The sequence below is a fragment of the Chiloscyllium plagiosum genome, unplaced genomic scaffold (assembly GCF_037043375.1).
Source record: "Chiloscyllium plagiosum isolate Xiang-an unplaced genomic scaffold, Cpla_swu_hap1 HiC_scaffold_12, whole genome shotgun sequence".
Classification (NCBI taxonomy): Eukaryota; Metazoa; Chordata; class Chondrichthyes; order Orectolobiformes; family Hemiscylliidae; genus Chiloscyllium; species Chiloscyllium plagiosum.
In genome coordinates, this window is record NW_028270150.1 from 81,297,965 (window position 1) to 81,312,521 (window position 14,557).

Genomic DNA, 14,557 nt, shown 5'->3' on the forward strand with positions numbered 1-14,557 from the left:
CTTTCCCCTATGCCCTCTAGTTCTGGACTCCCCAACCCCAGGCCTGGGGATTGATCCACATTTATGCATTTGAAGACATCCAAGCACTTCCTCTTCTGTAATATGGACATTTTTGAAGATGTCACCATCTCTTTCCCTACATTCTATACCTACCATGTCCTTTTCCACAGTAAACACTGATGCAAAATACTTGTTTAGTAGCTCCCCCATCTTCTGCGGCTCCACACAAAGGCCACCTTGCTGATCTTTGAGGGGCCCTATTCTCTCCCTAGTTATCCTTTTGTCTTTAATGTATTTGTAAAATCCTCTTGGATTCTCCTTAACACTATTTGCCAAATCTTGCTCATGCCCTGTTTTTGCCCTCTTGATTTCCCTTTTAAGTATATTCCTACTGTCTTTATACTGTTCTAAGGATTCACTTGATCTATCCTGTCTATACCTGACATATGCTTCCTCCTTTTTCTTAACCAAACCCTCAATTTCTTTAGTCATCCAGCATTCCCTATACCTACCAGTCTTTCCTTTCACCCTAACAGGAATATACTGTCTCTGGACTCTTGTTATCTCAGTACCGAAGGCTTCCCAATTTCCAGATGTCCCTTTACCTGCGAACATCTGTCCCAATCAGCTTTTGAAAGTTCTTGCCTAAAACTGTCAAAATTAGCCTTTCTCCAATTTAGAACATCAACTTTTAGATCTGGTCTATCCTTTTTCATCACTATTTCAAACCTAATAGAATTATGGTGGCTGGCCCCAAAGTGCTCCCCCACTGACACCTCAGTCACCTGCCCTGCTTTATTTCCCAAGAGTAGGTCAGCTTTTGTACCTTGTCTCGTAGGTAGATCCACATACTGAATCAGAAAATTTTCTTGCCCACGTTTAACAAATTCCTGTCCATGTAAACCCTTCACATAGACTGGGACTGCCATAGTATTTGGAAACTTAAATCCCCTACCATAATCACCCTATTATTCTTGCAGGTAACTGAGATATCCTTACAAATCTGTTTCTCAATTTCCCTCTGACTATTAAGGGGTTTTTAATACAATCCCAGTAACGTGATCGTTCCTTTCTTATTTCTCAGTTCCACCCACATAACTTCCCCGGATGTATTTCCGGGTATATCCTCCCTCAGTACAGCAGTAATGCTATCCCTTATCAAAAACGCCACTTCCCCTCCTCTCTTGCCTCCCTTTCTGTCCTTTCTGTAGCATTTGTATCTTGGAACATTACGCTGCCAGTCCTGTCCATTCCTGAGCCACATTTGTGTTATTACTATGATATCTCAGTCCCATGTTCCTAACCATGGCCTGAGTTCATCTGCTTTCCCTGTTAGGCCTCTTGCATTGAATTAAACACAGTTTAATTTATCATTCCTACCTTGTTCTCTGCTTTGTCCTCGGCTGTTTGACTCATTTCTTTTCTCAACTGTACCAGGCTCAGATTGATCTCTTTCCTCACTCTTCCCTTGGCCCCACCCTTCCCATCTTAATAGTTTAAATCCTTCTGAGCAGCTCTAGCAAATCTCCCTGCCAGCACATTAGTCCCCTTCCAATTCAGGTGCAATCCATCCTTCTTGTACAGGTCACTTCTACCCCAGAAGAGATTCTAATGGTCCAAAAATGTGAATCCTTCTCCCAAACACCAGTTCCTCAGCCATGCATTCATCTGCTCTATTCCTACCCTCACTAGCTTGTAGCACCGCAAATAATCCAGGTATTACTACTTTCGAGGATCTCCTTTTTAATTTCCTGCTTAATTTCTATATTCTCTTCAGAATCTCATCCTTTTCCCTTCCTATGTCATTCATTCCAATGTGTACAATTTTCCCTGCTGTGCCCTCTCCCCCTTGAGAACATTCTACACCCTCTCTGAGATATCCTTGATCCTGGCACCAGGGAGGCAACACACCATTCTGATTTTTCACTGCTGGCCACAGAAACGTCTGTCTGTGCCGTGGACTAGAGAATGCCCTAACACAATCGATCTCTTGGAACCCGACATACCCCTCACTCCATTAGAGCCAGTCTCAATACCAGAAACTTGGCTGTTCGTGCTACGTTCCCCTAAGAATCCAGCACCCCCTACGTTTACCAAACAGCATACTTGTTTGAAATGGGGGTAGCCACAGAAGATTCCTGTACTTCCTGCCTACCTCTCTTTCCTTTCCTGGACTTAACCCATCTATCTGCAACTTTTTTCTCTTCCTCTAACTGTCTCCAACTGATCCATTCGATCTGATAGGATTCACAACCAATGGCATTTATTGCAGATATAATCCTCAGTAACACGTAAACTGTCCCTAAACTCCCACCTCTGACAAGAAGAGCATATCACTCTACTAAGTGCCATTTTTGCCTCTTCCAGTCTACAGACCCAGAAAATAGCACTGTCTTATTCCTCTACTAAACATTGCTTCAGGCTAACTTAATACTTATGGCTTATTTTTAAGTTTAATCAAGAGACATATCTCAAATAAAACATATAATCAACAAAGAACCCACTCTACTTACTACTGCAGAATTACTGTGAGGCTACACTTAAAACAATTCACTTATCCGTTTCTGTGCTGTGACCTCTCCCAAATAGGTTCCTCCAAATCAGTTGTGAATTTCACTGTTTGTTAGTTTTCCCAGATGCATTCCGATGTCCAGCGCTACATGAATTCAAACAGCAAAGGCAGTAACTGCGCAGGTTCACTGCTGTGTCAGTTAGCAGTGTGAGTTTTTTTTCTCTCTCTCCCTTTCTCTCTCTCTCTCCTGCACTGACCTCACCTTGTGCTTCCTTTGTCTGTTCCTCTCCCTTTTAAAAGTGATGATGTTTTGACTTTTTTTTCTCTCCAAAGTTCCAAAACAATGCAACAGCATATAAAACAGTAACTGCTGCTCTTGGAATATGAGGAAATCACCTGCAACACCTAAAATACCTCAAAAAAGGAGAACCCTGTTAGAGGCAGAAATTTTCCCCGTCCTCCATCTTGGATTACCTAGAATCATCTCTTGAATTCCTGATTTAGCTTCACCAATAACTGTGTTGTTTTCAGCTCCCAAGGCGCTAAACATCCAGCTTTTAATTCCTCTTCTCTTTCCAGTTCTTTTTATAAAACCAGTCTTGTGGACGTAGTTTTGATCATTGGCCCTCCACATGCAAAATACAGCAAGGTCTGGTCAACATCCAGGCTTGGGCTGATGTATTGGGCCAATGTTGCTTTCTATTCAAGCTCCAATCAATGGCCGTCTCCAACAAGAGAGAATATACCCATCTCCTCTGGACATTCAATGGTATTACCATTGCTGCCTCCCGACTATCAAAATCCTAGGAGTTACCATTTACCAGATCACAACTAGACCAACAGTATAAAAGTTGTGGCTGCAAGAGCAGATCAGAGGCTGGTAATCCTTCAATGATTCCTCAAAGCCTGTCCATGTTTTACAAGGCATAAATTAGCAGTGCAATGGGCTAATCTTCACTTGACTGGATGAGTGCAGCTCCGACATCAGTCAAGCAAATCGATACCACCCAGAACAAAGGGCCCACTTCTTCATCATCCCATCCACAAACATTTAGTCACTTTACCGCGAACACACATTGGTCGCAATATGTAGTATAAGATGCACTGTAACAGCTCACCAAGGCTCCATGGATAGGACCTTCCCAACACACAGCCTGTTACTCGGATGAATGAGTGTTAAAATGACAGGCCAGAAGCCCCAAAATACAGTGGTCAGTTTTAACTTGTGATACTGAAGTGTTTTTTTTAAAGGAGGGCTGAACTGCCAAACGTGGCTGCAGGTCTAAAATAAGTGGCTTGAGAGAGAAATCAATGAAATGCAACACTGTGTCAAAGAAATTTCAAACAGACTGGAATGTGATCTCTTGCGTCCACAAAAATAAAAGAGGCTGATGAGCCCCTGGTCAACAGTAAGCCATCCTCTGTGGATTATATCCCAAACTGCCAATGGCATTTTGTGTTTTTCCCTTTTGAAGACTACAGTCAAACATCTATCCCCTAGTTGCCTCTTGCATATCAGTTAAAAAATAATCAAGACAAACAAGGTTTAATCAGCCTACAGAATCAGAGTCTTGAGATTAGCCAACTAACTGCTAACAGCCTGACCCTAACCATAACCCTATTACTACCGGTAACCATTATTGGAACAGCTGCACATTTAACGTATCTGCTTTTTAAATTTTTTTTAAGAAGTTTTATCTTTTGGATTCGCTTGTTGCTTGTACACACCGTTACTAATTCTCATGTCTAGTAGTTAATAAAGTCACCCTTTGTTAGTTTGAGAAAATCTGGTACAATTTGCTTGTTTTAAAACATAAATCATTTGAATCTGGGACAAAGGTATCCAGAAGAGAAGAAATCCTTTCTAAATTCACCTTCTTCGACACCCTTCTTCCCACCCACCCCCAAAAAACACCCCCCCACCCTGGTTGACTGTAACAAGGGGAGCCTGTTCATCCTTAGTGACTAGGAGACCTAGCAGTTTGGAGATTGCTGTCTGAAGCTGTAATGAATTGGGGAACCTCGCCCTGATCTGCTCTGAGCACAAGGGAAGCAGAATCATGGGATTGTCAAAACCTGCAAGTTCCCTTCCAATTTACACACTATCCTGACTATATCACCAAAACAATACGCAAAATTGAACTTGCATGGCTTGGTGTCAAACTTTTGTGATAATATTCCCGTGAAGTGCCATATAAGATGTTATATTATATTAAAGGAGCTCTATGCCGTGTAAGGTACTGTTGTTAAATTAAATGAAAACATGTCAGAATTATCGGTCTTGCACTTCACAGTTAAATAGGCTTGAGTAAAATCTCTTGCTCTTTTGGTTGCTAGGAGCAATAGTTTGTACAAAACGAAGCAGGAGGAAGGAACAGCCACTGCAGCCACATCCATAACACCATGTAAAATGATTGGTTTGAAAAACTATTTTCCAACTATCTTGACCACAGTGCTGATGAAATAATGTGCAGTGTGGAGTTTTTAAAGGTCAGACTGTACCAGTGAACCGGATTGAAGTCTTTGGTAATTAGTGTACTCGGTGGATTTTCTGATCACGTCTCTTCAACTCGCTGGTGTGATCGACTTCAGTCACTGCAGGGGGATCTGTATTTATTGATTCATACTCAGACCCATAGCCATTTTTATTTTCAGTACTTTACTGGATATGGGCATTTAATGTTTACTTTCCATTTCAGAAGTGATTTTAATGTCCGGTTTGGAAGCAGAGGGGCTTTATGTGTGTTTTTTTTGTTGCATTCTGGTCTATTTATTGAATGGTTTAAGTTGCTCATTGAAATTCAGTGTTGGTGTAAAACATCCAGGGACTAATTTATTAACTAAGGTGTTAAATCTCATATCTGAAATGAAAAATTGCTATTGACTCTCATGTTGCATTGCAGGGAAAGAAGTGATGTTGCTCATGCAAGCTTTGAACACGCTCAGCACTCCAGAGGAGAAACTGGCAGCTTTGTGCAAGAAATATGCAGACTTGGTATGTTGTATCACTGTGTTACTTGTGCTGTAACACTACATATTGTCAACTGGGAAGCGAAGGGAATGAAGGAAGGGAAAATAGGGCTCGCTACAGTTTTTGACATAATTCTTCTGTTTAAATTGTTACCCTTCATTGAGCTGCTTATGAGTACATGACTAGGCATATACTCCCCTGAGTTTAAAAGAGCTGAATTCACTGCAATATACAGCAACCTTAAAGGATGTGAGGGATAGATGCAGGTAGGGTATTTCCCCTGGTGGTGGTGGTTCTTGTGTCAGAGCCTCTTTAAGGACTGAGGTGATGGAAAACCTGTTCTTCACTCCAGGTTATTGTGAACCTTTGGAATTCTCTACCCTCAGATATCGGTGGATGTTCAGTCATTGAGTACAATTGTAAAATCAGCATGGTATGGTTACAGCAAGGAAGAGGCCATCATTTCAAAGCTTTGTACAAGAGTAGCTCAGCTAATCCCATTGCATCATCTTGTCAAGACAGAGGTTAATATATGTGGAGTCATAGAGTGATACAGCATGGAAACAGACCCTTCGTTTCAACCAGTCAAAGCTGTTAGGTACTGAAGAAACTAGGTGATATAGGGAATAGTCCAGGAAGTGAAGTTGCGTTAGAAGATCAGCCATTATTGTATTGAGTGGCAGAGCAGGCTCAGAAGGCTGAATGGCCTGCATTTGGTCCTATTCATTATGATGTTCTGTTATAATCAAGGCCCAAAAGCAAGGGTTGATGTCATATTCTGTTTTTTTTCCAAAACATTCTATATCTCTCACCATCGGAGAGGATTGGAGGTAGGTATGGGATAGGCCCATCAAAGATTGGAAAGTGTTTTTAACCTGGTGTGCTGATCATCCTTTATTTGTTTCTGGAAAATGAAACTGTTTTGAGGCCCTTGCTATGGGAAAGCTGGTTTGCTTTTGCTTTGCAAAAAACTCGCAGTTTGGCAGCACCTATGGCAAGACAGCAGAGTTAGCGTTTTGGGTCCAGTGACCCTTCCTCAGAACTCCCCTTCAGAACTCAGTTTGAAGAAGTCACTGGATGCGAAACATTAACTCTCATTTCCCTCCACAGATGCTGCCAGATCTGCTGAGCTTTTCCAGCAACTTCTGGTTTTGTTTTCTGATTTCCAGTGTTCATAGTTTTTGGGATTTTGTTTTTGCTTTTCCTTTTGCTGGTGAACAAGGTCTTGTTGTGCTCCTGTACCTCATCCAAGTAACAGAGCTTATGTGAGGCTTAGCTGTAATTTGAGCTTTTTAGGGCCATGTACCAGCCTGGTTTTGTTCTGGCTTGCTATCCGCATGACAGCACTTAAACCATCACAGCGGACCTGGACATTTTTCATTGTTCTGTTCATCCTCTATTACAGGCCATTGAGATCATTTTTAGCACCTTTCAATCACTCTGGCTCATCGCTGTCTGGAGGGTGAACTTACTCTTCCCAAGCATTTCATGCAGCCCAGTAAACTCCAGTGTTTTTTGTGATTTAAGGCACTGAATCTCCGAATGCTATTCGACCTTAAGAACAACACAGTTAAAACTGTCCTGTCCTCCATCAGTGGATGCTTTTCACTGGGTTCTTTACAGCATGTTAGTGGTCTCGAAAGGGGACAGTGGTGAATTTTCCCTTGTGTAATTTACACCGTCACCACAATCGAGATCAGTTATTCCTGAGGGTTTGACCTGGGGCCATCTTGGTATCTGTAGCACTACCACACCCTTCAGCTTTTGAGGGAAGTATAGATGAAATTTATGTGCTTGTTTTAAGACTATAAGAAATAGGAACAGGAGTAGGCCATTCTGCCCCTTGAGCCTGCTCTGCTGTTCATTAGAATGATGACTGATCCAACATTCCTCATTTCTTGCCTTTTCTCTATTATCCTTTGATTTTAATTTCATGTGAAACACCTTAGCTCAAGTATGCCACTTAGAGTGGTACTGAGTGCAGCCTCGCTTTTTATAAGGGAAGGTCTCTCTCTTTACTTTTTTTTTGTATTTGATGCTTGATTGTCAATTCAGAATCACTTAGCATTCCTAAACCCTCTTGCTGGCTGGAGTGCATTTACAGTTTAGTTAAACCTTAATAAAAGCCAGGATTATCCAGCAAATCACTGAGCAGTGTTCCAAGTTACTGAAACAGACAGTGTTCTTTGTGCTCTGAAGGCTAATTGTAACAGCGGGGGAGGCAGTGGTGTGGTGGAAATGACACTGAACTCCATCTGCTATGTTTGGAATTTGAATTCAATAAGAATCTATAATGAAAAATTGTTCTAATGGGGTGACCATGTAACCACCATTGATTGTTGTACAAACTCATTATTAATGTCCTTTAGGAAAGGAAATCTGCCATCCTTACCCAGTTTGCCCTACACATGACTCCAGACCCAGAGCAATGTTGTTAACTTTTAACTGCCCTCTGGGCAAATTAAGGATGGGCAATAAATCTTAGCCGAGCCAGTGACACCTCATTCCATGTGTAATTAAAAACAAAATCAAGGTTTGTGCTTTGCTGGTGTGTTTGGCCCTAAGAATTACCTCCAACAAAAGAATGGGTACCCAATGAACACAGTCCACTGATTTCTCAGCAACAAATCCAAACAAGCAGACAAAACGCATCCAGAAACTCTAACCACACTCCCTTACATCAAATACATCTAGGAAATGACTGTCAGACTACTCAGCCCCCTTGGCATCATGGTAGCCCACAAACCCACCAACACACTAAAGCAGCAGCTAATGAACTTGAAAGACCCTACAAAGGCAACAAGCAAAACTAATGTCATTTACAAAATACTATGCAAGGACTGTAACAAACATGACATTGGACAAACAGGCAGAAAACTAGCCACCAGGATACATGAACATCAACTAGCCACAAAATGACATGACTCCCTCTCACCCGTATCCTTACATAGTGATGAGGAAGGACACCAGTAAACTGGGACAACACATCCATCTTAGGACAAGCCAAACAGAGACACGCACGAGAATTCGTAGAGGCATGGCATTCCAACCAGAACTCTATCAACAAATATATTGACTTGGACCCCATTTACCACCCCCTAAGAAAAAGACCAGGAAATGACATCATCATAGGAAATGACATCACCAACCCAAGGAAACCCAAACATATAAATAGAAAGCAGGAAACACGAGCAGGGCTTTGTCCGGAGACTCACTGAAGATGTTACCTAATATGACAAAACGTCTGAAAATAAACCTTCCAGCTCAGTGAGCAAACCTACACCCACATCTTGCTTTGTATGGGGCTATCTTGGAAAAGGTGATGAGCTCAATATTAACTCACTGGTGTAGGAGCAAATACAGCCACTGAATTGCTATGCTCGCAGGAAATGCAGAGCTTAGAATTTGGTGCAAAATCTGGCCAATAACAATTTTCCTCCGTTTTGCTATTCCCGTGAAATTGAGAACTTTACTAAATCTATAAAGTAGAAACATAATGTCAAAAATGAGGTTTGATCTTATTTCTGTGTTTCATATAGTTCAAATATTACTTTCTGTTGGAAGTCTCTGCCCAATTTTGATTTCTTAAATCATCCATCATTCTGGGGAACCAAAGTCAACAAGGCAGCAGACTATGAGTTCCAGTGTTTGTCCTCTCGGCTTGCAGAATTTTTAATTGGCAACATAACCTACCATTCATAAGGCAGATCAGGGTTCACCACCCACAAATGCTGGCTCTTTGCCCTATTTTCCAGCACTACCCACCAACTGGTGGATAAATAAGCAGACTGTCTTGATCTGGTGAGGAGTGGTCAGGGTTCCCTCTTCTTAACCCTCTGTCAACTGTGACAAATATTTTTATTCTGTTTTAGCACATAGTTATCATACTTAATTAATCTTGGTTAACCTGATTAAAAATGAAACAGAGCCAATTCTGAAATGAAAGAGATTGGAGCTTCTTTACCAATAACTGAATAAAATAATAAACCACAGTTAAAGATCTTAAGATTGCCTTTCGTTGTGTGAATGAAAAGACCAGTGGCAAACTGTGTAGCTGCTGTCTTGTCTCTGCAGTGATGGTTGAATTGCAGATGTCCTGGAGTTCTTGGTGAATCATTGTTGGTATTCTAAGTTGCTTTTCATCAGTTGATTTTCTGTGCTTGAGGAAGATTGTGGGAGAGTGAGAGGAGCTTCCAGAATCCTTGCTGTTATCATTCCATGCTGCTAACCCCCTCTGCATTGTTGTTCAACAAAAGCTACTAAAGCATGATTTGTTTGTATATTCCAAGTCTATTGTCTCTTTTTCAAACTGAACACTTCTAAGATAACATTTCATCTCCAGTATGTGAAGATATGATGTAAATGTGAGCAAAATAAGAGGCAAATTGCTGACAGCTCACTGAGTTTCAGGGCCTGTTGATTAAGATGGGAATTCCATTGCAGCTGTTGTTTGTGTATTCAGTGTATGTTACTTGGGCTTGTGAGGTGATTATGGGAGGCATTTTAGTTCATGAGAGTCCTTTTAAAAACAGTTTTAGTCCATGAAAATCTCAGATATTGAAATCCATGAAAGTCTCAGATATTGAAATCTAATGGTGAAAGTTGAGTATTGATAATCCATTTTCAATAGTTGTAGCAAGACAAGTAGTCAAAAGGAAACTTCTTTCAAGACTCCCTATCAGGTCTGCACCACCTGCTTGCCTGTAAAATCAATTGTAACAGCATAATGTTCGGTTTGGAGTCACAGGAAAGCTGACTGTATTATCCTTATGAATTGAATGTTAAATGTTTTTGCATCTCTGCAGATGAATTTATGTTTGGGTTGATTGATCAATGTGAGCAATGGGCCAAGATAATCCAAGATTCAGTACCTATTGTGTTAGCAGCGAGATTGGTTTCAATATGGGTGTGTTAGTTTCTAATTGACCTCCAGCAACTCGTGCTAGAAGTAAAAGTATGTAGACATTTGGTGAGGACAGAAATGACTGATTACAATGCCCAAGCTCTCCATCAAGACATTATTATTTGCTGCTATGGCAAGGAACTAAACATTGGTCGCGACACGAGTCAGTGGCCTTCAGGAGAGGTGCACTGGGAATGTTGATAAGTTAACAAAGTGTTTCTGGTTTGTTTTTTTTTGATATTTTTGGATCATCTTCATCAGATTTTCTTTTTTGGTGATGTGTAAGGGGTGCTGAAGGTGAAGGATTATACAACAAAGACCAGTACAGCACAGTACAGGCCTTTTGGCCATCGATATTGTGCTGGCCTTCTATCCTATTCAAAGATCAAACTAGCCTACGTACTCTTCATTGTATTATCTTCTGTGTGCCTATCCCAAGAGTCACTTAAATGTATCTGACTGTACTACTACTGCTGGCAGTGCATTCCACGCACCCAATACTCTCTGTGTAAGGAACCTACCTCTGACATCTCCCCTAAACTTTCCACCCGTGACCTTAAAATTATACCCCTCATAATAGATATTTCCTTCACGGGAAAACATCTCTGGCTATCCACTCTGTCTATGCCTCTCAACATCTTGTACGCCTCTATCAAGTCACCTCTCATCCTTTTTCGCTCCAGGGATAAAAGCCCGAGCTCCCTCAACCTTACTTCGTAAGATATGTCCTCCAGTCCGGGAGCATCCTGGTAAATCTCCTCTGAATTGTCTCTAAAGCTTCCACATCTTTCCTATAATGAGGCGACCAGAACTGAACACTGTATTCCAAGTGTGATCTAACCAGGGCTCTATAGAGCTGCAGCATTACCCTCGTGGCTCTTAAACTCAATCCCCCTGCTAACGAAAGCCAACATGTCATATGCCTTCTTAACAACCCTATCAACTTGGCTGGCAACTTTGAAGGCTCCATGGACATGCACGTCAAGATCCCTCTGTTCCTGCACACTGCCAACAATCCTACCTTTAACCCTGTATTCTGCATTCATATTTGACCTTCTAAAGTGAATCACTTTACACTTTTCCAGGTTGAACTCCATCAGCCCAGTTCTGCATCCTGTCAATGTCCTGTTGCAACCTACAACAGCCCTCCACACTATCCACAACTCCACCAATCTTTATGTCATCGGCAAACTTGCTAACCCACCTTTCCACTTCCTAATCAAGTCATTTATAAAAATCACAAAGAGCAGAGGTCCCAAAACCGATCCCTGCAGAACACCACTGGTCTCCGAGCTTTGGGCTGAATACTTTCCATCTACCACCACCCTCTGTCTTCTATGGACCAGCCAATTCTTTATTCAGATAGCTAGATTTCCCTGTACCCCATACCTCCTTCTGAATGAGCCTACCACGGGGATTCTTTATCAAATGCCTTGCTGAAATCCACATACACCACATCCACTGCTCTTCCTTCATCAGCGTGTTTTGTCATATTCTCAAAGAATTCAGTAAGGCTTGTGAGGCATGGCCTGCCCCCCTCAAAGCCATGCTGACTATCTCTAATCAAACTATGGTTCATGTGCCCAGCAATTCCTTTGCCCGCATCCACTCCTGTTGAGTCTTCGCTCCGCCTATTCATGAGGTAAGTATTTAACAGGGAACCTTACCTGACTATCTCTAATCATCGATCCTGTCTGTCAGAATCTTCTCCCATACTTTGCCCACCACTGACATAAGACTGCCTGGTCTGTAATTCCCAGGATTCTCTCTATTCCCTTTCTTGAACAAGGGAATAACATTTGCCACCCTCCAATCATCTGACACTACTCCAGTGGACAGTGAGGATGCAAAGATCATCGCCAAAGGCGCAGCAATCTCTTCCCTCATGTCCTGTAGTAACCTGGGTATATCCCGTCTGGCTCAGGGGATTTAACTGTCTGATGTTTTTCAAAATTTTCAGCACATCCTCCTTCCTAACATTAACCTGTTCTAGCATATCAGACTGTTTCATGCTGTCCTCTTGATAGTGAATACTGAAGCAAAGTACTCATTAAGGATTCCCTACTTCCTCTGATTCCAGGCACAAGTTCCCTCCACTATACCTGATCGGCCCTACCCTCACTCTAGCATTCCTCTTGTTCCTCACATAAGTGTAGAATGCCTTAGGGTTTTCCTTAATCCTACCTGCCAAAGCTTTTTCATGCCCCCTTCTAGCCCTCCTAAATCCATTTTTCAATTCCTTCCTGGCTACCTTGTAACCTCTAGAGCCCTTTCTGATCCTTGCCTCCTCAACCTTGAGTAAGCGTCCTTCTTCCTCTTGACGAGATGTTCTACATCCCTTGTCACCCAAGATTCTTTCAAACTACCTTCTCTTCCTTGCCTCAGAGGGACAAACCTGTCCAGCACTGTCAGCAAGTTCTTCCTAAATAACCTCCACATTTCTGTTGTGCATTTCCCTGAGAACATCTGTTTCCAATTTAAGTGCCCCAGTTACTGCCTAATAGCATTGTAATTCCCCTGCCCCAATCAAATACTTTCCCATACCATCTGCTGCTATCCCTCTCCATGAGTATAGTAAAGGTCAGGGAGTTGTGATCACTGTCACCGAAATGCTATCCCACCGAGAGATCTGACACCTGGCCTGGTTCGTTGACCAGTACCAATTCCAATATGGTCTCCCCTCTAGTCGCCCCTTCTACATATTGCATCAGGAACCCTTCCTGGACACACCTGACAAAAACTGCTCCATTCAAACTATTTGAACCAAGGAGGTTCCAATCAATATGAGAGAAGTTAGTCACCTATAACAATGACCCCGTTACTTCTGCGCCTTCTCAAAATCTGCCTCCCAATCTGCCCCTCCGTGTCTGAGTTGCTATTTGGCGTAGGGTGGGGGGGGGCTGTAAAAAAAACTCTCCCAATGAAGTGACTGCTCCTTTCCTGTTTCTGACTTCCACCCATACTGACTGTAGACAAACTCCCCTTGGATGACCTCCCTTTGTGCAGCTATGATCCTATCCCTGCTTAGCAATGCCACTCCTCCACCTCTTTTACCTCCACGCTCTATTTCTTTTGAAACATCTAAATTCTGGAACATCCAATAACTTTTCCTGCCCCTGTGATATCCAAGTCTCCGTAATGGCACAACATGCCCCATGCCTTCTATGCCACAGACCCAGGCTCAATGGCAGAAGCCTGGCCCCTGTGGCTTTCTCTTGGTAAGTCTCTCACACACACACACACCCCTTCCCGCACAGTACCAAAAACAGTAGACTTATTATTGAAGGGAATAGCCACAGATGGCCCCTACAGTGTCTATTCCCTTTCCCTCTTCTGATGGTCACCCAACCACCTTTATCCTGTAACTTATGTGTGACAACATCCCTATGACTCTTCTCTATCACCCCCTCAGCCTCCTGAGTGATCCAAAGTTCATCCAGCTCCAGTCTCTAACATGGTCTGTGAGGAACTGGAGTTGGGTGCACCTCTCGCAGGCGAAGTCAGCGGGGACATCAATAATGACCCTTATCTCCCACATGTAACTGTCGTAGCTTCCATCCCCTCTGTTCTAAATTGACAGGAGAGGTTGAATATATAAAAAAAAGCTTAATCTACCAATCCTCACCACATGGTCTTTTGTTTTCTGGTTAGAGGAGGAGGAGTGGGAGACACTACACGTGTAGTTGTCTTGAGTTTAACCACAGCCTGAATATATCAGTTCATGTGCCCAGCAATTCCTTTGCCCGCATCCACTCCTGTTGAGTCTTCGCTCCGCCTATTCACGAGGTAAGTATTTAACAGGGAACCTTACCTTACCATCCTGTTAAATATTCTCCAAGATGGCAGCTTTTATTGCCAATAATAAAGTAAACGTGAACAAACTAGTCTTGTCCGGTTGAATTTTCAAGCTGGAACAGGATGCCTGATTATATTATGATATAAATATCCCTACCTCCCCTAATAAAAACTGAAAGAACTGCAGATGCTGTAAATCAGAAAGAAAAATAGAAATTGCTGAAAAAGCTCAACAGGTCTGGCTGCATCTGTGGAGTGAAATCAAAGTTAATGATCTGAGGAAGGGTTACTTGACCCGAAACGTTAACTCTAATTTCTCTCCACAGATGCTGCCAGACTTGTTGAGCGTTTTCAGCAATCTCTGTTTTTGTCCCTA

The 14,557-nt window shown here is 42.2% G+C and overlaps 1 protein-coding gene across 3 annotated transcripts in view; it reads left to right on the forward strand.

The window, feature by feature from the left end:
* Positions 1-14,557, forward strand: part of LOC122554993 (gamma-taxilin-like) — an 87,915-nt gene that overhangs the window by 47,436 nt on the left and 25,922 nt on the right. For all 3 annotated transcript variants that reach the window (XM_087992979.1, XM_087992980.1, XM_043700506.2), the window contains exon 3: positions 5,416-5,507. In XM_087992979.1, coding sequence (XP_087849105.1) covers positions 5,416-5,507 — 92 coding nt within the window. The remainder of the gene's footprint in view (positions 1-5,415; positions 5,508-14,557) is intronic.